Source organism: Pinus tabuliformis, chromosome 1_2 (assembly GCF_031772625.1).
Source record: "Pinus tabuliformis cultivar Carrire ecotype Pingquan chromosome 1_2, CPIR1, whole genome shotgun sequence".
NCBI lineage: Eukaryota > Viridiplantae > Streptophyta > Pinopsida > Pinales > Pinaceae > Pinus > Pinus tabuliformis.
Genome location: NC_142298.1, coordinates 465,794,226 through 465,822,114, shown reverse-complemented (window position 1 = coordinate 465,822,114; position 27,889 = coordinate 465,794,226). Strand labels below are relative to the sequence as shown.

General features: G+C 35.6%; 1 protein-coding gene across 1 annotated transcript; it reads right to left on the bottom strand.

Annotated features, from left to right (window-relative positions):
* On the bottom strand, nucleotides 1–27,658 carry LOC149206365 (cysteine-rich receptor-like protein kinase 2). Its single transcript, XM_089393690.1, has 7 exons — nucleotides 26,721–27,658; nucleotides 26,518–26,637; nucleotides 1,370–1,503; nucleotides 1,058–1,268; nucleotides 710–944; nucleotides 479–629; nucleotides 1–387 (listed from the first exon to the last, which is right to left on the bottom strand). The coding sequence occupies exons 1-7, from the start codon at nucleotides 27,607–27,609 to the stop codon at nucleotides 103–105; spliced, it is 2,025 nt and encodes a 674-aa protein (XP_089249816.1). The 5' UTR covers nucleotides 27,610–27,658; the 3' UTR covers nucleotides 1–102.
* Between the last annotated feature and the right edge of the window lie 231 nt (nucleotides 27,659–27,889).

Here is a 27,889-nt window from a genome sequence, read left to right as displayed (position 1 = left end):
AAAAAAGAAAATCAAATGTACACCTCCTATCTAAAGAAGATTAATCACTACCCCTATCTATGTGGATTTAGCTAATTTCCTAACTTTGAATACTTTTTCCCATCATCTTGGCCCAAAAGAGCTTGTTGAAATTGTGTTTGATGAAGCAAAAGCATTTGAATCTGAATGGATGACATCTATAAAGGGGGGTTGAGTAGCTACTGGAATATTAATGTCTTTGCTAGTGAGGAACATGATAACTTTGGACATAGAAGGGCGTAGTGTTGCAGAAGCCTGTGTGCAAAGGAGAGCTATATGAACAACACGTACTACCTCTTCCATCAAGTTTTCTTCAATGTTGGGATCTATTATGTTTGAAATGGTGCCATATAGATAATCTTTCCACACCTGCATCATAAATATATTATAAATTTGAATATTATCACAACATTTTATTAAGAATAAACCAAGATCATGCATGATGAGTTTAGCTCATTACCACAGTTAAGAGAGATGGCATGTCATTGGTGTGCATAGGGGTTGAATTCTTTTTGCCACTAATAATCTCAAGAACTAGGACCCCAAAAGCATAGATGTCAACCTTTTCTGTCAAATGGCCATGTACAAGATATTCCGGAGCCATGTAACCTCTACCAAAACAACAATAAGAATTAGCCACACTCTTTAATAAAATATTTCCATTTGGGTTATTAATTTAGTTTATTCTCACCTAGTTCCGACAATTGTTGTGCTAATATGAGTTTGATCTTCAGCAAAATATCTAACCAACCCAAAATCTGCAATTTTAGGCTTGAAATGCTGGTCTAGTAGAATATTGCTGGCTTTTATGTCTCTATGGATGATGCGTATATCTGATTCTTGGTGAAGATAAGCCAACCCACTAGCAATTCCTAATATAATCTCAAACCTCCTCGGCCAATACAACAACTTTCCCATGTTTTGATCTGTTCAAAAATAAAGTTCTTTCATAAATAAATTAAATATAATTTGGTAAAATAATTTTAGACATGCGCATTTATTGTAATGAAAATAAACTTATAGAGTTAAGAAATATTACCAAATAGGAAGTTATCAAGGCTCTTGTTTAGAAGATATTCATAGACCAAGAGTCTATCTGGGCCATCCACACTACACCCAAGTAGTTTGACAAGATTTTTATGTTGAACATGACTTATCAGATTCACTTCATTAAAAAAGTCACTCACACTTTGTTCTCTATTAACAGATAGTCTCTTCACAGCGATCTCTGTATGATCTGGTAGAACTCCCTGCCAACATTTCCAACTTATATTATTCAATGATCATGTAAATTTATCCATAATATTTTAAAAAAATAAAATCAATAGTATAAGATGAATGTGGGCATTACCTTATAGACTGTACCAAATCCTCCTTGTCCAATTTTGTTTGAGAGATCAAAATTTTTAGTGGCAATTTTTAAAATTAGAAATTTATAATTTAGTTTTGATTTGGATATAGCTGTTGACAATTCACTTGATGGTCCTGCAAAATAAAAAATACGGGGTTAATCATTTAGAAATATTATATTGATGGTTCATAGTAACCTGCAACATAAAAGAAGGCAATAATTTTAGGAACATAAAGGGTTTAATGATTTAGAAATATTGCATAACTATGTTATTGAGGAAATATGATTTTAACCCCAAAAAATCCTTTAATATTTGCACTTCTTTTTGTGGTTTATTATATTTTTGGATGCTTTATTTTGAAGTATTGATTTTTGTAGTTAATTATATTTTTGGACGTTTTATTTTGAAGTAAATGTAAAGGAGTGCAATGTAAACAATTAATGTTTTATTAGATCACAATAATAGAAAGTTGCTATTGTTGCATGATAACATCCATGAGAATTGTGATCATCATTTTTTTTTTGCACTAAGAGGAACTCTCCAACCCAATATCGTAGAGATGTTGTGATCTAATGTCCTGTAAAAGAATTGACTCGATTAAAATAAAATAAAAATAAACCTATGTTAAAATAAAAATAACTTCAAACTAAAATAATATAAATAATAATTCCATGTTGTTATTATTATTATAAAAATTTTGTTGGGTATTTAAGGTGCACTTGACTTACTATTGTTTTTTGAACTCCATATTTATGGGAACCCCATGGTATTCATGTGAAATGTAGCCTATTTAAAGGTGGAAATTAAACCATCCTAGATATATCTTAACTACAAATCTACCAACCGTAGAGAGGGATCAAATATCTTAAGATGAAAACTTATTTTAAAGTTAAAAGAGATTTGATCCCTCTCGATGCTTGGTAGTGTGACAACTCCACCCATGGCCCTCTCACAAAATACATTGTAAATATTTTTCTATATGTCAATTTTGAAAAAAAAGAGGCAGAGTAAAAGGGACATGGATTCCAGAGCTTGCGAGGAGAATTTCTTTCTTGAGATGTTGTGGTTTCTTATGCAGAGAAGGAAACCTGAATTGTAGGACAACCATTAAAACTGGCTAGTGAATGAATTTAATGAAATGGTTCTTGAAATATAATGGGTTGCAAGAGAAAGTATGTAGGCCCATGTCATTTGAGAGATGCCAACAAGAAAAGAGGACAAGAAGTCCAGCAGAGGGATTGTGCATTGAAGTAAGAAAGGATGAAATAGTCCCTATAAAACAAGGAAAAAATAGAGGAACATACATTTGTTCAAGGGAATGAGGAGATAGATAGAGAAGGAAAGGGATCAGAACATCCAACAAGAGTAATCAATAGGCAATGATGAAGAGAAGATAATTTAAGGGGATTATTTCTCTTGATTCCTGGAGATTGTGGGTTGAGTTGCTATTATTTGGAGAATTATAAAAACTTGGGGTCCTTGGAGGTTGTGGGTTGAGATAGGATCCATGGAGCCTTGTAGTAGCTTGGGTCCTTGGAGGCAGTGGGTTGAGACAAAGGTCTCTAGAACCCTATAATAGATTGGGTCCCTGCAAGTTATGGGTTGTGATGAAATCTCTAGAGCCTTGTAATAGCTTCGATCCCCTGGATGTTGTGGGTTGAGATAACAGACTTTGGAGCCCTATAACAACTTGGGAAGAGACCATACTGAAGCAACATCAAAGGAAGACTTGATTGAAGACTTGTGATATTGAACTACAGTTACAGTTGATTATGGACTCCCAAGAAGGGGGTGAATCACTGTGTGTGCACTTGAGGGTGAGGTAGAGTACCTCTACACTCATGGTGTTAACAAATGAATTGGAAGCCAATTGGTGAGATTCAGGAAGGAGATCCTCTAGAATCCTTATTTTAGTTGGCAACTGGTGTTTTTGTTCCTTAAGCATCCCCCTCAGACTCAGGAATCTGGCTCGGGGGCTACAACTACAAGTAAATTTGGCTCCAACTGTCTATGGTTGGGTGGAGAGTCCTTGTCCTAGACTCAGTGTCTTGCAAGCTCAAAGATAAGTATCTAATTATACTTGTTTATATATTGATAAATCATGATTCCTTTTTGTTTAAAATGGTTTTGGGATTTCAGAAATATACTTGTGTTGTTGATATAATAAGCATATGTTACTTATCTGTGTGGAGATGGATTTTATGGTTATGATAATATGTATGAATATATGTATGTGTTTCATTTTGAGCTATTTCTACTATTATATGAATTTCTCAAACGTGGTCCTTTGGAATGAAAGAGGTGTTGTGTGAAGCATTTGTTAATATTGTTATAACCTACAAGATTCAACAGAATGTAAATGAAACAACATGATAACAAATATTATGCCATGTATATACACTGAGATCTCGTGTTGCATAAACCACATGATAATAAGGGTTATGTTATAACACTGATCTGAACTTGGTTTCGCATAAAATGTGTAAAATATACTAAAACATCACATAAGTAAATAATAGAGGAACATAAGGCCATGTTGCATGCCACAACAAAATCCATAAGAGCTTGAAGTAAAACTTGAAACAATGGGCATGAAGACCCTTTTATTTATATGAACGGTTACATTGAAGATCATCTGCTCAACAGGGTCAGCATTCACTTACATCCATTTACTTTCTTGTGTGCAAGCTATTTTTTCGCGCATCACGAATTACATTTCTGTTGAGGGTTGTTTCCCTTGGGGCTAGTTGAGCCCATCGACTTTACCTCAATGGCCTTTGGCCTTGCATTCTCAATAGACTGGATATCTTTCTTTGGTGTCCTAGTATCACTATTTAGGCACCAAAAGGTTCTATGTAGTTCCATGGAGCTTCTTACATGCATGACATGGATTCTAGTACTAACAATGTGTGGCAAGTGAGGTGAATATCTCATAGGAGCTCACAATAAGCCCATGGTAGGTAAGGGCTACAAGAGCGCCTACGCCGACATGCATAGAATTCCATGCCCAAGAATGAGATACGTATGTGGACTAGGAACTCCTTGGAGTTGGATTTGTCTAAGCTCAGAAGGGGTGGCACCATGGAACACCTTAATAAACCATTGGCATCGACATGAAGCCTTGACAATGATAGGGAGGTCTGCTGAACCTATGAGTCGAATTCATGGTTGGCTCGAGGAAGTTAGTGCAATAAGAGAGATTATTCTTGGGGCGATTTCAAAGTTCCCCATCTAAGATGTCACATGAGGCAGGTTCAAGATCCCTGATTCGAGTCATGCAAGAGAATGAGGATGAAAAAAAAATTGTAGCGCAGGGGGGTCAAGCCTCGAACTTATAAGAAAATATTAGGTGATCTTATCCTCCCGCAGATTAGACCCTACCCATGGAGACCTTCCATTAGCATGACCAATTCCCCCTTTGCGTGGTTGGTCGCAAGAGGGTTGACGTGGACCGGAAGTATTACCCTAGAATGTTTCCAAGGGCTCGAGCAGAGGAGAGTTAGGTCAAAGGAAATGAGATTATGCGACACAATGATGATCATCCAAAAGTGTTTCCATTGGTTGGAAGGCTGGCCCATAGCCGCATAGGCCCAGATGCCTAAATCGGAAGCATGAAAAGAAGGCATAAAGGAAGACATTGGGAAAATCCTAGTGGGATGATGTAAGATGGAAAGTGGCCAGGCCCATGCCTTTTCATAGCGGTATAGGTTAGGGACTGGCCCACTTGCAAAGTCAACCTAACAAAACCACCCTAGAAGGTTAAAGCATGAGTCAATTATAAGTGTGAGGAAGTAAGATAACAGGGTGACATGGGTCGGCTACATGGCCATATACCCAAGCTCGACAAATCTATCATTAGTGAAGGAAAGGCCCACTACCAAGTTAGCCTGACGTCATGAATTCAATAGGATAAAGAGGCATCCTAAAGGAAAGTGTCAAGATGACCCAAGCTAGCAGCAACGACCATTTGCGGAAGACCTTTGGCCAATAAGGAGGTGGTAAAGAGGGATTCGTTTTCCATGTAAGACTAGTGCAGAGAACCCAACCGGTATCCAAGTGCATAGCTTGGAAGTTGTCGGGAGCAGATGAGTAGGGTCACATGTCTAGTGGGACCCACCCGAAAGGTGTTGACTAATGTAGAGAGTGGAGGCCCTTGGGTTTTCAAAGAGCATAAAAAATGTGTGTGTGTATGTATTTATATATATAAGTATGGAACTACTAATGCTTAATTATAAAAAAAATAATATAATTTCCCCATTCCTCTGATGGCAACCTGAGGGGTTGGTTGACGTTACAGATAGATCCAGAGTTAAGATGGATCTACACTGATTTTATTGTACTTGTTTATGGTGAAGGATATTATAGTTACTTTGGAGTTAAAATCACTTAATTTTATTTTAAATATAACAATTTTATTATGGTATTACAATAGATTTGACACATATAAATATTAAATTAAATATTTGATAATTCAAAAACTAATAATTTATTTAATGCATAAATGACCAATTTTATCTCTTTTAAAATGTATTTTTCAAATTAAAAAAAAAAAACAGAAAATCTAAAAATTATATTGTAACCACTAATAACACTTGCAATTGTAATGTGTACTTATATTTTAAATGATCTATTTAGTTTATACGACACTCTAATTACACCAATAGGTGGCCTTCCACAATTTAAATTTTTTATAAAATAAAAAATTATGATGGTTTATTTAATAGTGTAAGAATCCTCTTAGTCATATACACAATCCAATGGATGAAATTTAAGGAGTTTCAATATCTGTCCACAGTATTAACGGATGTGGAATTCCAAAATATCATTAAAAATATTAAAAACACTCCACTCTCCTAGTCCAGCTATTTGAATTCTCCATTTCATTAATCTTTCACTCAGTAAAGAAATTTCTTATTCTCTTTACAACCACATATTTCCCATAGAGAAGCATTCACTTATAGATTGTCCCAAACCCCCCTTCAACAATCAGATTGGCAGAGTCAAAATTGTTTCTAGAATATCTGGTCACCTCTATGTCGAACCAAACTGTGTTTGTGTTGGGCTTAAGAGTTTCCCTCAAAAGATCTATGATTCTAGTCACAAATTGTCTCTATGAAACTTTGTGATTCCTCTTGGCTAATCGGAGTAAAAAAACCTGCTAAATCCAAAAGAGAAATGAGCATGACCACAACTCTTGCAAAGGTAAATATTAAAACCAAATGGCTACTACATTCTCTTTGGGCAATGATATCCCCAATACAAATACACGTAGGAGGTCCTATGAGTTTTAAGTTAAAGTACGTTATGTTTGGTTTTCTAATATTCTAATGATAAACAATGTTTAACATGATGGTTCCTTGTACTTCATCCATGCTTGAGAATTGGGAAGAGATTGTGGCTCTGGAAGACTCTCATCAAAAATAATTCAAGATTAATGACATACATCATATCATTTATTGCATTTGGGATTAACATTATTATTATTATTATTATTATTATTATTATTAATTAATTCCATTTTGTAGAGAATAGAGTTTGTGTATATGTACAAGGATCTCATATTCAGGCCTTATCCACCTCAGTGCTATTGATTTTTAGCAACATTCACACAAATTGTTGCAATCTATCCACATTTACCAATGTGGTTGTGTTAGTTAGTTCACCAACATTTTTTAATTTATATCTTATATTATTTTTTATTTTTATTTTTGAAGGTTGAAAATTTTATATTCGAATGTATATAGGTCCCATAGGAGGATCTATAAACTCGGCCTATATAGGGGCAAAAGAGCATCTAGACATGAGATAGCTTTAATTCTAGGTTGTTGCTAGCACTATTAAATGTGATGATTTAAAACAATCTTAGACTATTGTGTGCAAGGGAAGGACCTACAAACTTAGCCTAGTTTAGATGGGTGGAAGGGAAACTGGTCGTGCAACAACTTTAATTGAGATTGGTGTTGGAAATATTAAATGTTAAGATATAAAACAATTGTAGATTTTTATTTGTAGATTCAACAACTCATGTGATATACTAAAACATAAGAAAAGAATCTATTCTACTCTTTAGCGGAAGCCCAAATTGATCGATGAAAACAATAAGTAGAAATAGGAATAATATCAATGGCACATAACACCATATTTATCTTGGGGAAGCAACTGCTCAAAACCCTCACTATCTATATTGCATTAACTAGAAGATATGAGAAGAAAATACAATGCTTGTTACTCCTAAACAATTCATGCACAAGTACAATCTAACTCTCTGCTTCACAAGGCAGCTCAAGCCAACATTTAGCCAAATATGTTGCCTGTGGAACCCCTACTTCCTTGTGCAATTCATAGAGGAATTAGCCTCTATTTAATGTGGAAATTCCTCATCCATAATTTCATAATCCAACCATAGGTCCTCAACTGATTGCATGCACCATCTGTACAACTTGGAAAATCATACAACTGATATTACACCATCCCTTCACTCTAATATCAACTGTGTTTTCCTCTGAATTGGAATGCATGAGTTATTTATGAGTGAATCTTTAGTTACTTTGTGTGGTACTAGGGATGCATTGATGTACTTTTCCACTACTAGACCTCTACTAGTTCCTCCAACAATTAGAACTAGTTTAACTGACTATAAATCAGTTAGACTGAGTTATCTAATTAAAACTCAAAAGAACTCAACCTGGGCCCCTAAAATTTATGGATCACTCTTCATGACTCTAGATAGACTTCCAACTCTAATTTACTGAGCCGACTAAGCTAAATTAACTTAATTAATTATTACAAGTTGATATGAGAATAGAATTACAATTTAATTCCCAAATTAATTGAAGGTAAAATTAAATTAGAATTTCTAGATGTCATTTTTAACATTTCTTGTTGCTATTTTCAACACTCCCTCTCAACAAGAATGGAAATCAACTCTATCCCAATCTGGTACCTTTAGAATGTTCGGCATGCAACACTTGTCACTATTGTTGTTGCTACTACAACATCTACAACCAAAAAGCATCCAACCTAAATCAATATGATGCATCTGTCACCAAATTCTGTGACTGCTACTAGCTCTACCTCTATTGACTAAAAACTTTGTGCTTCTACTGACTCTGCCTCTATGCCATCTGCACTGTTGTCAACTCTTCTTTGTGCTTTCTAGTATCTGACTATTGCTAGCCTTTACCTCTGTCACTCTGATATTTGATTGTATCAACCGCCACTGATCCATCCTACTACTATGTATTATGGGCTCCTATAGCAATGTAATGATCCATGAGACAAAACATCTCAATGGACCCTGCCCAAATTTCTTCCCTCTTGGTACTATCACTCCACATCGCCCCCCCCCCTCTCACCTAGAGGTATGGTTGTATGTGCTCCCTCCAATTTGCCCACTTGGCTTGAAATTGCCCCCTACTGGAGGTCTTTGCTTGACTCAATGTCTCCACTCGGTCTCCTCTCTACTTCTCCAATTGTGACTACTCCACAACTTCCTAAAGCTGCTTTTGAGGCTTCTCCTAGGGCTGAATGTTGAGAGGTAATCCACTCTCCCTCTTAACCACCAAGTCTCTAACCTTTGTCTTCCTCCTCAAGGCTTTGCATGCATCTTATACCTCAAGAGCATATAATTTCTTGACTCGTGCACCAGTCTGTTTCACCTATCCTGTGGCAATGTGTCTAAGGAAAACCTTTTCCTTACTAAAAATAACATCATAACCACTGTCTTCCAATACTGCCACAAAAACAAGATTATTCTTTAGTCCTAGAACATAAATCACATCTCTTATTCTGATAGGGTAGCCAAACTCCCTCTGAAAGGTAATTGTACCAATACTGGTAACGTTATACCTCATGTCATCTCCAAACTCTATGTTATGCTTGAGGTTTTCCTCCTCGAAGTCATTGAAAAGATCTCTATTCCCTGTCATATGGAACGAGGCAAAATTATCGAGATACCACATGCTTCCCATTAGAGTGTTGCACATGCATGTAATGAGAGTGAAATCAAGTTCAATTTGTGAACCTAAATCTTCACCTATTGTTGCAGCTGTAGGCTCCTTCTTGCTTACTTTCTTCTGTGGAAAACTCATGGCATAGTGCCCATACTTGTGACAGTGAAAACACTTGAATTTCACCAATTCCTTCTTCTTTTTGCCCTCCTTGCCATGGGACTTATTTCCCTTGTCTTTCTTTCCTTTGCTGACTAATGAAAATTCCTCTTCCACTTATTTGGAAGAGGTCGCATCTCTGGCGTTTCGTCGAAACTCTTCTTGTACCAAATCCGACCACAGTCGTTCCCAATCTGCTAGCTTCTCCCTCCCATTGACAGAGTCCTGATAACTATTCCAACTTTTGGGAAGTCCTAGAAGAGATAGGCTCACCATATTATCTTTGGCGACAGTAATCTCGACACTTCTAAGGTCATCCCGACAATGGGTGAACTTGGTCAAGTAATTTGGAAATGAGTTTCCCTTCTCTAGATTGATATTTCTGAGTTTATCCTTCAATGCCAACATCCTATGGTCACTGCTATTTTGAAACAGGTCCTTCAATGCCTTCCACATTGAGTATGGAGTATCCTTTCCATGTAGACTTGAGACAATGTGGTCTCGAACTCCTTCCAGGAGAATCCTTCTTGTTTTTGCCACACACTTTCTCCATTCATCCAGATCTTTAGCATCCAATGATGGAGTCTTAGGAATTTCATGATCTATGAATTCCTTGAGGGTATTATCTTCCAATGCTGCCTCCCTCATGTCCTTCCAAGCTATGTAATTTTAGCTTCCCTCCAGGGCATACTCAAGTCACAAACCGTAGAATGACATATTGTTGCTTTGAAGTACGAACTTGCAAATTCAAATTTCACCTACACAACAAACTCAAATTCTCTTCTTCTATATTGTCTTCATCTCTAATACCATGTATATTTTTACTTGTAGGTTCAAAAGCTCATATGATATACTAAAACACAAGACAAGAATATACTCTACTCTTAAGCAAAAGCCAAAATTGATCGACGAAAACAATAAGCAAAAAAAGGAAGAATATCAATGGCACATAACACAATATTTCATTGGGGAAAGAAATTGTGTCAAAACCCCGACTATCTGTATTGAATTAACCGGAAGATCTAAGAAGAAAATACAATGCTTGTTCCTCCTGAAGAATTCCTACACAAGTATAATCTAACTCTCTGCTTCACAAACCAGATCAAGCCAACATTTAGCCGAATCTACTACTTGTGGAGCCCCTACTTCCTTGTGTAATTACTAGAGGAATTAACCTCTATTTAATGTGCAAATTCCTCATCCATAACAGCACAATCCAACCAGAGGTCCTCAAATGATTGCATGCACTATCTGTACAACTCGGAAAATCATACAACTTATAGTACATTGTCCCTTAACTCTAATCTCAAATAGGTCTTCCTCTAAACTGACATGCATGAGTTATTTATGAGTGAATCTTTAGTTACCTGGTGTGGTATAGGGGATGCATTGATGCATTGCTCCACTACTAGACCTCTACTAGTTCCTCCAACAGTTATAACTAGTTTAACTGACTATAACTCAGTTAGACTAAGTTATCTAATTACAGCTCAAAAGAACTCAACCTGGGCCCCTAAATTTAGGGATCACTCTACATGTGTCTATATAGACTTCCAACTCGAAATTACTGAGCCAACTAATTCAAATTAACTTAGTTAACTATTACAAATTTCTATGAGAATATAGTTATAATTTAATTCCCAATTTAATTGAATGACAAATTAAATTAGAATTTCTAGGTGTTATTTTAACATTTCTTGTTGCTATTTTCAACAATAATCTCACATTAATGCATTTATTAAACAAATGTGATGATAACCAACACTACTGATAGATACAAAAATGTTATGATCTAACACACCTTTGAAACTCCATCTAGACATCACAGTCAAGGTTCAAAATTTCACATCACAGCCCTTCAAGAGGGGTCAAGCACGTCATAGAAGTTTGAAGCAAAAATTAGGTGTAAAAATTTGTTAATTTTTATTTATACTTGTTTAAAAATATATATATATATATATATATATATATATATATATATATATATATATATGCTTGGTGAAGGGTTGTCAAATAAATTGTTGGATATCCCCTGGTTTCCTTGTTCTCATTTCTAAAATCATTTTAGTGACGTACAAACTCTAGAGTACTTATTTATGTAAATACCAAAGTTTCACCATATTCTTTATGCAACATGTTACAAAATGTTATGGTGATTGGCGAAGGGATTTAATTGAATGAACCAGTGGCACTAGCACATGCTTTGGTATAGAGATGAGGGACAAAATATGGCTCAAACAGTCAATGTGTGATAGTTGATATTTAATGGGAGGAGGAGGGAGGATGACAATATATTAATGTGTGAGGTGATGAGGTGATGGTACGATGTGCACAATTTCTATAGTCTGCATTTACATTTGGTGATGTTGGCATATAGATTTACTAATCAGATAGTCCTTTTCCTCCAGCTTATGTGACAACAAAATATCTAGTCACTTAGACATGTCAACCTAGAAAGTTGTTTCAGTGTGTATATATGTGGGGAAAAATAATCATAGATCTCTACAAGAGCCAAATCCGCAAAGCCTCGATACCATGCGTTTTCAACATGATTCGATTTGATGACACTGTGAGATTATTATTTTTTGGTACAAATGGATCCATGCTCGTTCATGAAGGTTTTAGCGGTAAATTGGTTATAAGAATCCCTGTGGCCTCCAAACTGACCAGAACAGGCATTCATTCTTCAAGGTTTCCTTTTTTTGTGATATTAAATTCAATGAATTCTTAGTTCAGATAGTGACTGTTCCTCTCATTTTTTTCAATGCTCATGCCCTTGATGTTCAGAACTTGGTGGCAAGCTTTCATCTGGAGAATTTCAAGCTAGTGAAGCTTTCTAAGAATTCTTACCTTGGAGTTTCGAATCCGCAACTAGAGATTACTCTTTATGCAAGGCACCAAGGGTCAAACTATGGTATGAACTTGGGAAAGGTGTTGGGTAAATTCTTGGTTCCTAAGGATTTGGAGGGAGCCCATGAGAGGCTGATCATGTTCCACAATGGGTAGGTGTCTATTGGGAAAAACTTAGCTAGATATTGAAATTGGGTCCTCAACTTCACTTTAATGTCCAAGAGGAGCTTGAATTGAGGTTCATTTTCCAATTTGACAGTGAGCCCAAGTACATTCCGTAGATATTACAGATATAGGGGAATATCAACCAATTTTTAGCTGTAAGTTTAATTGCAACGAGAATTTCAGATCACGGTTGGTTCCTTGACTTTAAGCTCTCACCTCATTTATTCATTTATATATATTTCATTTTATTTGGTTAAAATAAACCTTAAGAAACTACAGCTTGGGACTAGCACTCAGTCTCATCCCTTCAAAACTCATGTCATCCTAGTACGATAAACAATGCTGCTAATGGAACTTTGGTCAACAATTCACTCTGCTTTCACTATGTTGACTTCACCAGTGAAATCATAATCAACGAATGACTTGCAACAAATATCTTTCCATTGAAACCTATTCCATATGTTGGGGTAGACCACATATAGTATGGAACCATTATAGATGGATTGACATAATAGACCTCAACCTTAGTGATGGATCACTATCCACCTTAAAAGAAAATCAAAATCAGAACACTCTGATTTCTCTTTAAGACTCATGTCATCCAGGTGGGGCCTACAACATACATATTGAAACCTTGTTGGATGACCTAACACTCCATAACCATAATAGCATTGGTTTGTATTTCAATTTCCATATACCTAACAAATATTGGTTCAATTCCATTTACAATCTCACTAGGTTCTCTTATATTCCTACATTTTCTGTAGATCTTTTTATGTTGCTCTAAATTATAGATCCGCATGGCTGCCGCAAATTGTCATTCTATAATAGGGAAATGTGAGATTAAGATAAATGGGAGCCTTCTATTTCCACTGGTTAGAGATAAAATATTAATGAAAAGATAAAAAATTTAAAAGTTTGATGAAGGAAGTATTCAATTTCTGCTATTTGGATATAAAATACATAAATTTTTGTATAATTTGAGTTGTTATACTTGCATAATTTGAGTTATTAAATATGTATAATTTGAGATACATGAGGCATGATAGGAAAAAACACTCAAGTACAACATTGTTTTGTGGACAAAGTGTACTATTGCATTTTGAAAATAATTAATACAATTTATAAAGCTTGTTATTATATAAATGTGCATGTTTAGATTTGAGTATTATCTATTTGTTGTCATAATGTGGTATTTTCTACTTGCCATCTAGTTTTAGGAATTTTAGTTATTTAATAGAAATAAATTTGATTGAAAATGAATTGTGGAGATAATATATTGTCAATTGAAATTTATGTATTTTTAAAGCTTTTCGTTATGGAAGGGTTATAGGAATATATGCCCTTCTAATTGAAATTAAAACCAACCCTTCAAATTTGACCACTTATCATAGTGGTGACAATGCATCGCTATATTGAGATTGAAAAGGCTTTTGATAATTATAAGACGATGTAGAAAATTTTAGGGTTTGTTTGGCCTCAAACTTTGAAAGAAAAGAAACTGATTAGAATGGTAGAGTCTTACACCCAAAAAACAATATAGTGTCAATTAAACAACCTTTTCTCTCCTTTCCTTTGAATTATTGGACATGGAAATTGGGATGGAAAAAGAAAAGGCTTTATGGAGGGCCCATCTTCCAATGACATCAATCACTACAAGTAGGAAGGAAAAGAAGTCACATCTCAATTATGGGAGTTGAAAAAGTTGCCCATGTGACTACCTTCTAAGAGCTTTGGATATTTCTCTGAGGCACATACATACCTATTACCTAACAGTCGGATTATCATTCAAGGGAGATCTACACCTCACACTCCCATCTTTTGTCTCGAGTTCCAATATAACCATACAATCAATGATGCCACTAGAGGCTAGGAAGACGTTATATGATCAAGTTTCGATTATTCGAGATTGGTATTATTTTGGTCTTGAAATTAAAGTTTTGTCGGGTACCAAAAATAAAAAAAAATTGAGAGGAACTAACTATTGGCCAGGGTACATACCAACATGGAAAAGCGAGTCGAGTTGACATCATACTTAAGCTGAAACTTAAATATGTAGCTTCAGTCATCTCAACAAAATATAAAATTTAAGCAGGATATCCAGGACCTGGAACAACCAATAATTAGGAGAGTCTGTCTACGGAACATGCACTAAAGAGGAGTATGTATTGTCCCTTTTCTTTTACTTTATATATTTGTATCTATTTTATAATTAAGTATTTGTTATTTATATATATATATAGCATAGTGGAAAACTTATCATAATGGGGGTCCATTGTCAAACCTTCAGTGGGGATAGTGATGGATAGCTATTATCCTTAAATGTCATCATTGTTATTCAAAGGTAAACCATGCCACCTAAAATTACCCCACTAGTGGTGGTCTTTAAGCAGTAGACTTTCAATATTACGAAATGCCTCTTAACTCTTGGGCTATTAACCTACTTCCTTAGATTAGAGAAATATGAGCTTTTAGCAAAAAAAAACATATTTAAAACATACTACAAACTATATATATATATATATATATATATATATATATATATATATATATATATATATATATATATATATAAATAAATATAAATAATTAACATTTTTTTCAATCAATAAAATTATAATATTTAAAAAAATATTTATTTAAAACTTCTCTTAATATTTTTTTATTAATTTAATTAAATATATTATTTCATTAATATAAAAATTATGAAATAAAAATTATATATAAATTAATAAAATAATAATTAAATATTAGAAATAAATAAGGAAAAATAATATATATTTATATATTTTTAAGTTTTCTTTTAAAAAGAGATTATAATTATATCTATATATATATATATAGATATAGATATAATTATAATTTAGAGAAGATTAAGTACTACATATCTTTTTTAACGATTTATATATAATATTAAATATAAATAAACTATGAGATTGTTATTTTCAAAAATGTTTCTTATACAATATATTAAATGTATTTTGGCATTGAAGGGCAATGAGGACGGGAGTAGAGGAAGCAATGAAAGCAGTCAATCAGGGTTAGGGTTTTGGAACGGGCCGTTCTGGCTGACCTATTCCCGGGACAGAGGGCAGGGGAATCTGAAGCCTCCCACATCAAATCACAGAGACAAGGGGAGTACGGGGGTCCAAAGGAAGGCGGGACTGACAAAGAAATGGCAGAAGGCGTCAGGAGGGGAGAGATCATCTCCTATAAAAATGTAGTGGCAGGTGAGACAAGCCGAAATGGAATGCACGGAGGTACTGGTAAAAGCAACAAGGACATCCCGATCATGGGAGCTCGCTGGCAAGCAGGGCTGGGAAGCAGATGCCTACCCAGAGCAACGAAAAAACCCAGGTTTGTAATTCCTAACAATAAACTTGAAGAATATAGAGGATACATGAAAGATCATGATCTGATTTGTAAATTTGTGGGGACCTGGCCGTTGGAGAAGGATTTAGGAAAATGGATACAATAGAGATGGAAGCCCAAGGGACACATAGATCTAAAACTAGGGGCAAAAGGTTTTTTTACGGTTATTTTTGCTAACCTGGAAGACAAGGAGAGGATTTTTGAAGGAGGACCCTATTTCCTGAACAACGCTGGTTTATTTATGAGGCATTGGGAGGAATGCTACAATCCAAACAAAGAAAAAATGCTAGCAGCACCTATCTGGGTTAGATTGTTCGGACTTCCAATCGAGTTCTGGGATCCAGAGATTCTGGAAGGAATAGGTAACATGATCGGGACATTTGTGAAAGTAGCCAAAACCACCAAAAGAGGAAGATATACGTCCTATGCCAGGATCTGTGTATACATGAATATCACAAAACCGCTCCCGGAGTACATTGAAGTAGAGTACCATGATGAAGTCTGGCAGCAACCAGTGGATTATGAGCATATTCCATTCCGTTGTAGAAGATGCCACGAATATGGTCATCTCTTTAAACAATGTCCCCTGAATGTATTTGGAGTAGCAGCAGAAAAGGGAGAGGAAGAGAAGAAGGAGACAGAGGCAAACAAGGAGGATGACGAAGGGTTCACAAAAGTGTTGCCCAGAAGGAAATCTCAAAAAGGATCAGTTCCTCTAAAACCATTTGTCAAAACAGCAACCAGAGAAAACCAAAACAAATTTGGGATACTACAGGAAGAGGAAATGGAAATGGAAAGGGAAGACAGTGAAGAGGAAATAGGGGAACCTCTAAAAGGGGATACAGGAAAAAACACAATTCAAACAATTTCAGAACCGGAGAAGGAAGGAGGAAATACGGGAAGCCCCCAAGACCAAACACAAATGGAGATAGATTCACAAAAGGGCAAAGGAAGCAAAGAAGAACAAGTAATGAGGAGACTTCTGCATGAATGGAGGCATCTAGATGAAAGATTCATACCGGAAGAACAAAAGCAACTATACAAGGACATGTTCCAAAAATATAAGGAGAAAGGAGGGGCAGTCACAGAAAACCAACCAAAATAGCTAGGAGCGCAAGGAAGCCAAAGCACAGAAATGGGTAATACTGGAAAAGTAGGGAGAAAAAGAGGAAGACCAATGAGCGAAACCATCCAAATGGTTAGAGATATTCTAGTCAATTCAGGAAGAGTTATACCTCTTTCAGAGGTATTCCAACAACCCCTTAAATTGTTAAAATGATAATTACAACATGGAATATTAGAGGACTGAATAGTAAGGGTAAACAGAGATATCTGAGAGATACACTGAAAAGGATAAACCTAGTATTATGATTATCCAAGAAACAAAAATCAGTGAATAGAAATTGAAGGAGATAATGAGTAAATTTCAGCCTCATTATGAAATAATGGGTCAGGATGCCACAAGGAGTGTCGGGGCCCTGGCAATTCTTTGGAACTGAGAGGAAATTCAATTTGAAAACTGGTTAAGTGCACCTTGAATCCTGTCAGGCAAATTCAAGAACATAATTTCTCAAGAATGGGTCCTTCTCACTAGAGTATATGGACCCCATTTACTGGGAGAACGCAGGAGCTTTCTCCAAAATGTGGGAACAATCCAAAGCTTATTCCCAGATTCACCATGGATTATAGGAGGCGACTTTAACATGATCACATCCCTTGAGGAAAAATGAGGAGGTCTGAGAAGAACTGATCCAGACATGGAAGCCTTTGGCGATATGATATCAGAACAAAGACTGGTGGACATTCCCACTACAAATGGGATTCATACATGGAATAACAGAAGAGGAGGTATAAACCAAATTGCTTCAAGACTGGACAGATTCTTAATATCTGAGCAAGTCATAAACAGAGACATATTTTTTGAAGTCGTGATCCTACCAGGGATGGGTTCAGATCATTGGCCGATCAAACTAGAAATTGACATTAAGGCTAGTCCAAAAAAACAACCTTTTAGGTTCGAGGCCTTCTGGCTCAGAGATCAGAAGTTCGTGACAAAAGTGGAGGAGGGGTGGAACCAGAGCCAGCAGGTAGGAAAAAGTAGAATGCAGAACTTCCAATTAAAATTAAAAGAGCTCAAGGAGAAGATCAAAAAATGGAATAGAGAAGAATTTGGGAATATATTCAAATACCAGCAACTCGTAGACCAGAAAATGAAAATCTTGTAGCAAGAAATAATATCAGGCGGTAGAAGTGAGGAGAGAATCCGAGAAGAAGGGATACTAATAAGCCAAATAGAATAACGAAGAAAACAAGAGGAGATTCTATAGAAACAAAAATCAAGAGTGAACTGGATTAGAGAAGGAGAAAGAAACACGAAATTGTTTCATCAAGCCATGATTCAGCAGAGACAAAAAAATCAAATTTTCTCCATCACAAATAAAGAAGGTCTTTTCCTAACCCAACATGAAGAAATGGAGCAGACTCTAGTGGGTCACTTCAAAGACCTCCTAACGGAACCCCAAGTGAATAGAAGAGTAGCTATTGGAAGGATCTGCAATGAGATCCTAGAACTAATCACCAGAGATCAGAATCTAGCCCTTATGAGAGCTGCCACCCTAGAGGAAGTGGAAGAGATTGTGAAAGGGATGAAGAAGAATAAAGCTCGAGGACCAGATGGATTCACAGTGGAATTCTACCAAGAGGGATGGAAATTCTTGGGGCGCGACATATTGGAGGTGGTTGAAGAATCGTGATGACATCAAAAGGTATGTCCTGGTCTAAACTCAACCCTTTTGTCCCTTATTCCCAAAACTGCTAATTCTGATACTGCCGAGGGTTTTCGACCCATTGCTTTATGCAATGTTATTTATAAGATTATTGCCACACTGATAGCCAAAAGGTTGAAACCAATGCTGTCAAGCATTATCTCTCCAGAAACAAACTAGGTTTGTGGAAGGGATACAAATCCTAGATGGCTTAGTAGTTTCTTAGGAGGTGGTACATTCCTTAAAAATCAAAAAGGAACCGGGAAAGATGATCAAACTGGATCTCTCAAAGGCATATGACCGTCTGAATTGGGATTATCTCAAATCAGTTCTAGCGGCTTTTGGGTTCTGCAATAGGTGGATTAAGTGGGTGCAGGATATGATCTCTACGCCAAACTTCTCCATTCTTTTGAACGGAACGCTAACTTCAACTTTCAATGCCACAAGAGGACTGAGGCAAGGGAACCCCCTGTCCCCATTTCTGTTCAGTATTTCAGCAGAAGGGCTGGGTAGATACATCAATAAAGAAATGAGAGAAAGGAAAATTAAAGGATTAAGGTTATGGGGAGACAACCTACCGATCACCCACCAGCAATTTGTAGATGACATTCTGTTTTTTTGCGCAGTCTCCCTAAGAGAAGTAAAAAGAATAAAAAGGACTCTTGACCTCTTCATGGAAGCTTCAGACACTCAAATCAACAAGGAAAAATCTCGTACATTCTTTTTCAATACTCTGGGTAATGTTAAAACCTTCTTGACTAGAATATTGGGCTTTCGCTCTGGAGAATTACCAACAAAGTACTTGGGAACCCAACTAGCCCTAAATCCGCTAAGGTTGGCTAACTGGCATCACACCATAGAAAAACTCAAGAACAGACTGGCAAACTGGTCATTCCAAACTTTGAATATAGCAGGAAGAACAGTGCTTCTTAGATCGGTCTTACAAGCAATTCCTATCTATCCTCTGTCAGCAACGGCCGTTCCCAAAGGGGCATGCACAAAAATGGTAGAGATATTCAAAAAATTCATCTAGGGAGGGCCAAAGCAACAAAAGAAATGGGCACTGATATCGTGGAAGGGCTTGACAAAAAATAAAGCAGAAGGGGGATTGGGGCTAAGAGACCCCTATATCCTGAATCAAGTAATGGGAGTGAAGCTGTGGTGGAGATGGATGAAGGGAGGAGGAGACCTATGGAAAAGAATATGGACGCAAAAATACAATATGCCCACAAATACTGAAGATCTTCTAAGACTTGAGGAAGCTCCAAGAGGATCTACTATATGGAACCTAGCCAGTCAAAACAAAGACATTATCTCCAAACACGCATTCTGGGAACTCCGGAATGCAAATTCGGCTAAATTCTAAGATGAGACTTGGCAGCAAAGAGGAAAATTGAAGGAAATGGAGGGCCTTATAAACACATGTCAGCGGGAAAAAGAGGAAGGACTAAATTATGTAAGAGATTACTGGCATGAAGAAAGACAGGAGGAAACTTGGAGAATTTGGAAGGATCCGAAAGAATGGGATAGAAACATTGGTACTGAACAAAGAGAGATATATACAAGAGAAATGAAGTCTAGGAGAGTAATTACCAGAACAGGCCCAGATATTTTGAGATGGGGTATATCCACGAAAGGAACCTTCACAATCAAAGAAGCTTACCATCTAACCACGCAGCAAGAGCAATATGAAAATGCATCCATTTGGAAACAAATTTGGCATAGTCACTGGTGGCCAAAAGTAACTATGTTTTTATGGATAGTATGTAAAGGTCGCACCCTAACATGGGATCAGCTTCAGAAACGTGGAGTCCAAGGACCCCCCAGATGTTGTCTATGTAAGCAAGCCCAAGAAACACAGGAACATCTTCATGGGAAGAAATCAACAAGCTTTATGGCAAGACAAACAGAGATCCTCACAACATTAAGGAAACTATCAATCAATGGGGATGAGGCCAATTCCTGAACCCTGTGGTTAGAAGGGCCTGGAGTCTAATGGTGGGATTCAATATGTGGATTATATGGAAAGAGAGAAACCGGAGAATATTCCAAAACAAAGAAATGGCACTAGATTTGATCTGGGAAAGAACCCAAGATCTCATAAGAGAAACCATCCTAGCGGAAACCTGGAGTCAGGAAGATTGGAAAACACCTCTGGAGGAAGGTAAGATCTTGGCATACCTCCATTTAGAACAAGGAATGGTCCACCCCCAGAAGCAGAAAGATCCTGTAACTCTCAACCATAGCCCTGCCAAGTTCAGGTGCCCTCAAGCTGGCTTCATCAAGCTGAACTTTGATGGAGCCTCCAAAGGAAACCCAGGGCTAGCAGGGTTCGGAGGCATCTTCTGGGATAATCAAGGATGGACAAGATGGGTGTATGCAGATCATGGGGGTATGATGAGAAACAATGAAGCATAACTAATGGTAGTTCACCAAGGATTAAGAATAGTGATTCGAAATGGATACAATAATCTGGAGGTAAAGGGTGACTCAAAACTGGTGATAGAGATGCTCAGAAAATTGAATAATGGCAAGGGTTGGGAAAAAGTAGCGAAGAGTTGGAGGACGACAGGCCTAATTCAGGACCTGGAAGTGCTCATAAAAAGAATCGACTATAAGATCATCAATCATGTCAGAAGGGACAGTAATAAGGCAGCGGATTTCCTTGCTAATTGGGGATGCAATGAACAAGGGGGTAAGGTCGATAGTATATGGCCAATACATACGGAAGAGCAGAGATGGGAGCCCCTCAAAGTAATTATTACCCATGACAATAATGCGGACACGATCTCATGGTAATAAATACAGGTGGTTCCCGATCGGGGTGAGAGACTGTGATAAAACATGGGAAAGGCTCATGAATGGGAAGGGTGGGCAAGGCCGGCCACCTATCATTCCCATAATTCAACAAGAGGCGGGGGTAACATGCAAGTAGGATAGAATCTCGAGGAATAGAGGTGATAGAGAAGTGGGTGAAGAGCCAGCATGAATCGGCGGCGGAAGAATGATGGGATTCTGGCTAGGTGGGAGGTGGCTAATAAGGGTAGCGAAGGGTGTAAGTAAGATCATTATGAAGCGAAGGCAGGAGACGGTAGGAGCACAGCGCAAATTGGTTTCTTCTGAGACTGAACAAATGTCCGGGCAGTGGTAAGGGGCAAAATGGCGCGTACTAGACGAGGTAGGGGGCGTGGTGGTAGAGGCCACCATAACCAGACCGGGCGTAATAATCCAGCGACCTCTACGCCTGCTCCTCAGAGACGCAGTCGGAGAACTATGGGGAAAATTGTACAAGAGGTTGAAAGAGCATACAGAGAAGGCACAGATGAGGATATTCGCAAGCTCATTCAGGAACTGGAACAAAATGTAATGGAAGAAGACTCAGAGCTTGAAATGGAAGAATGGGGTAACCTCATTCCGGACCCGGGAAACACTAGAGGTCGAATGACTTTATACAAACAGGCTTTGCACATTTACTGGGTGCTGAAGCGTCTACTCGCCAAAGCACTGGAGCAAGTAGCAGGAGAAATGGCGGAGCTGGCTCAGGGTATGCCCAATATGAAGAAGGAAATGAAGAACCTCCAGATCACAATGATTATGCAGGATAGTAAGCTGGATGAAATCTAGCAACAACTGAAGAAGCTTACTCCAGCAAAGAGGGACGCGGCAGAAATTCATGAGATTGTGGAAGATTGAAAATTTAGTTCTTGCTGCTGTTTATCATGTTTGTTTTCAGAGGATAGTTTTCCATTTTCTTGTTAAGTTTTCATGACTGTCTGGCATAGATCTAGTATTTTTTGTTGCGAAGCTTATTTAGCGTGGATAGATAGACTCATTCATTTTTGCTATTGGATGGCTTATAACAATTTGAGGTGGCCAATAGACCCGATTTCCCATCTGGGCGGGTTGAGGCCACCAAAACGATGTATATGGCTTAACCTGGTTTTATGTGAATAGAAAAGGAAAGGCACTACCGTAGCTTACAATATATATATATATATATATATATATATATATATATATATGTATGTATTTTATTTATGAGTTGAAGGTTGGTTTTAGTAGAGTTTACTCTTCGTTGGATTTCAAGTTTAAATCTCATGAGAAAAATTAAGGATATAAATCATATGCGGAAAGAAACTACCTAAGGAACATCGATTATTGAAGAATATCACATAATTTGAATAACAACATTCCATTGAAACTAAAAAATTAAATATATATGTAAAAATGATGTACAAAGTTAGAATTGGATTTAACAAATTTGAGTGGGTTTAATTGTCAGAATCATATCATACAGAAATCTACTTTTTCTACATTTGCCATGACTATACAATTTTTTTCAAAAGCAATTTGTTTGAGAAAATGTGGATGTTTATTAAATTTGGTATGTTTTTTTTTAAACTGAAAAAATATTATAGCTTTGGATTACATATACTTATTAGATTAATAAGAAAGTATTAACAACTTTGTTCTTAATTTTACTTATTTAAACCTAGAATAATTTAATTACAAGACATTGCTTTATTTTATAAATAAAGTATCTACCATCAAATTAGAATAAAAAATTAAATAGAAAAATCATCAAAAACTTATAGAACAAATGTCATTCTACTTATAATAAAGATTTATTTTAATTATTAGTCATTTGCATTTTACCTTCCTCAAACTATCCGATTGAAAAAGTTTTGAAATCTTAATAACATTTTAAATAAAAGTATATGGATAACATTTTAAATAGAAATATATTTCTAACTTATTTATAATTATAAATTCCTTTGAAAACAATACTTATTGATTCTAACCCCACCCCATCAAACCTCCTGAGAAGCTACTAAGGTAAGCATCCGTGTCCATTAATAAACTTGGACATAAGGACTCAAAGGTTTTTTCTTCATAAATTAATTTCTTTTCTTCTATGTACCTTTACTAGTTGCAGTGATATCAATATATCCCATTCTAAAATAAATTCAATCGAATCTCTGCTCATATTAAAAAAGCCTTATTTTAATCATAGTAGTTTGACCTGAGGCTTTCCAGGTTACTCACGGAATATTCATTCTTCCATGCAAATGTTTTTGTTTCAATGAACTCTCTATTTTCTAACGTTCTGCTTGATTAAGATGAAAGTATTAAAAAAGTCTTATTTTAAGCATAGTAGTTTCACATGAGGCTTCCCTGGTTACTCATATAATATTCATTCTTCCATGCAAATGTTTTTTTCAATGAATTCTCTATTTTCTATCGTTGTGTTTGATTAAGATAAATAACCAAAATTTTCTTCGATTAAAAAAACCATATTAATCAAAATTAAATAAAATTATGAAAAAATGATTAAGATAAATAACCAAAATTTTCTTCGATTAAAAAAACCATATTAACCAAAATTAAATAAAATTATGAAAAAAAAAAAAAAAATTAGTATAAAAAAAATGGATATCCAAACCTAAAAGTTAGTATATAAAAATATTTGAATTTCCAAACCTTGCAACAACACGGTGAAGAACAAAACTTCACCATATAAAATATCTTAATAAAATTAACGCTATTCCAGTAAGGGGTATTATAAATCTTTCTATTTTATTTAGGAAAGATAATACTGAGTGAGAAAAATAATAATTTTTTTTAATAGATTGGAAAAATTTATAAAAGTTTAGTTGTCAAATTAGTAATAGAGATAATTATTATTGGCTATAATTTTGGAATGCATGTTGACTCATCAATGTTATTCAAGGAAAACCACCCCACTTAGAATTACTCACTAGTAATTTGTCATAGGTAAGCTTCCGCTCATGTAAGATGACTCTACGTCTTTTGCTATTAACTTATTACATTAAATTCGAAAAAGACTAGCTCTAAGACAAACAAAAACAACTTTAAAACATGTTTCAGATCCCAAAAAAATAACAAAAATAATTTTTAAAAGATTTTATATATATATATATGGTTTTTTTTTTAATCTTTATTTTTATTAATATAATTTTAACATCTAAATATATTATAGCATTATCGCATTTAAAAAAAAAACTTAACTGTTTGAAATAATTTATTATTAATTAGTAAAAGATAAAGTTTCACTCTTTTAAGATATCTATAAATCTTCAATTATTTATTGATTTCTTTGTCTTTAAAAAAGACAAACTTTTAAATAATCAAAAATAATTTAAGATTATGTTCCATAACCGAGAGACAATTTTAATCACTTATTAATATCCACTAAACATCTTATATAAAAAAATATTGTAATATCCAAAAACACCTAAACTTAAACCTCATATATAAAATTTAGATACTAGAACCAAATTATAATTTAAACTCATATTCAAAATAAATGCTCCGTTGCGCAAAATTGCACCGTTTTGATAAATATAAAACTTCAAGGAGTATGGATGAGTTTAATTATTTTCAAATTAAGAAGATTTTATTATGATATTGCAAAGTTAAAAGTTATAACTTGCTTAAATTAAAGAAATGTTTTACCAAAACTGTTATATAGAATATAGTATTCTAATTTGTTGAATTATGAGGAGGAACTGGAAAGTACATTTGTTTGGAATTATTGTTAAGCTAATTTTATTGTTGGTGAATGTTAGTGTATATTTAATTAGTTTTATATTGATAATTTTTTATTCAAATTTTTAATATATGTCGATATGTTTATTAAGTATAGTATTTATGAATATGAGAAATTATTTATTGGGATTTTCTATATATTTTTAAATGTGGGAATATATGATACTTGTATTAAATTTGTTAGTGTAGATTATTATATTTGTTTATGATATTTGAATTAAATATAGGAGTTGTTTTTAGTGTGATTTTTTTGGACTTTTGGGTTTGGAATTTGACGGAAAAATTTAAGGTGAAATCTTGATTTGTTTTATTTAAACTGGTTTTTTGATTGTATATATATGGATTCAACACCCTGAAAAACCCCTAGGGCACTTGCACAGTGCAACGGTTACCTATAAGCTTGTGATTTCAATAAATTCTTGTGGATTTTAGAGAAATTAGACCGGAAAACCCCATCGGAAAATCTTCCAAAAAGTCTCACTAAAGAAAACTCACTAAACATATATTAACATAATACTAGGGAAATGCCTAAAAATATTAGTGAGAATCTCCCCCTGTTTTATCTCTCTTTCTCTCTCTATATATATAGAGTGCAAAGGGTCAACTCAACTAATAGTCACCAATGTTATAGGATATTTGGCTAGTTTTATATTGTTAGGAATCCTCTTGGGTTATGTGCATTAGTTTATGTCAATAGATTTACTAGAAAACACATCCATGAATATAGAGAAGTATTCCTTAGATTTCTCTTGGACATTTTTTCCAAACCAAACCTTGATGAGAAATCTAAAAGATATTTCCTCATATTCATGCTTCCCTAATAAATTTGTAGACTATTGTACTTCATTGAAAAGATTAAAACCAAACATTTATTAATACAAAATTAATCAAATACTTAATTAAACTGACTAATTTCTTAAACTTAGTTTATATATACCCATTCTTAAATAGTTTTAAACTAAAAACATATCATAGAAATAACCAAATGTACTGATCACTAAATTAAATTAAATATATATATAGATATATAATATTTAAATCGCTAGATTTTTGACTCATAATCACAATATCTTAGTTAAAAATGCAAACTTCTCATAATTTCAGATCACAGTAACTTAGTTTTTTTCCCTCAAAATCACAATATGTGAGTTAAAAATGCAAACTTTTCCTTAGGTTATACAATTTAAAAATATTTTGCTACGCTGTATCCTTAATAATTAATAACAAAATTACTGCAAATCTAGATTAATGCTCCGAAAACTGTTTTTTAAGAAACTCAATTAGCCAAAAGTGCCAGCTTATGGAAGCTTAACTCACCTGGAGGTTGTTTCTTGTACCAACGCCGAAGAACTCTTCGTTTCCAAGCTACAACCAACACTAACACTAGCACCATCGCAACAACGACACCAGCCATGACCGATCCCAATTGCCTTTTCCCTGCACCAAACAACAGTCTGCTGCATTACTGAATTGCATTGCAAATTCACTTGAGATGTTCCTCATAACTTAAGTGCCAATACCTTTTCTGTCTCTTGATGGCGGTATAGAAGGGCCGCTTCCATTAGAGGGTGAAGAGGGTAGAGAAGGAGCTCTTCCATTGGAGGATGAAGGCGGTAGAGAAGGACCGCTTCCACCACCGGGGGGAGAGGGTAAGGGTACAGCGTCGCCGAAGAACTTGTACGTCTCGTAACGGATCATGCAGTTCTCTGACACGGCCACACTTTGGACAGATCCTTGTACACAAATTTGGAAATTATTGAACGTGGAATTGAGGCACTTTTTACAGTCATCCATACTCAGGTCTCTCCAACACTGAGCCAGACTATAATTCCCACCATCGATTGCCGTACCGTATCCAACATTACTGGCCACAGCATTATCCACGGCCGTCGTCAAAAGATTGGCAACCGGCCACAAAAATGAACTCTTTAGATCTGTGCTGTTTGTGTTGTTTTCGCTCATCCATTCGCTCATCCAAGAGCAGTTAAAAAAGCTGGTTTTGCTTAATTTTGAATAGAAGTTGTAAGTTTCATATCTGAAAAAGCATCCTTCCATCATATAGCAAGAGGAAGAATTGCCACAGGACTCTGCAAAGAGTTTTACAGCGTTATCAACACACGCATGACAAGCAGAGGCATTGAGGTCTCCCCTGCACTGAGCAAGACCGTAGATCCTATCTCCATTCTCTCCATGAGATGAAATATTGTAGCCTGTCTTGCCAACATTTTTAACCAATGAGCTCTGGACCACGTTCAAGTTTCTTTGCCAAGCACTACCATTGATGAATTCTTTGCCAGTGCATTTGCCTGCAGCGATCAATCCTTCGTCTGTGGCTAATGCTAACGTTAATAATTTGAATGTTGCAGCGAATAGTATGATATTCCAATTACAGACGCTAGAAGGGGCCATTCTGTAATTGAAGTCAGTCACTCTGAATCTGCGCTAATCCCTTCTTTAGCTTTAAAGGCAGTGTATTTTGGATTTGGCTCTCGTCTTTTTAGTCGAGCAACGCGGAAGATAAGGGTGAATTGACTTTGACGGTAGAGTTCAATGTATGATATTAAAGTTGATACGTGGGCCTTTTATATCCTCAAAAATGTAGTTGCGTTATTCCAGATTTTCCTCTTAGATTCAAGCAAGCGTGGAAGATAAGGGTGCATTGACTTTGATGGTAGAATGTATGATATTA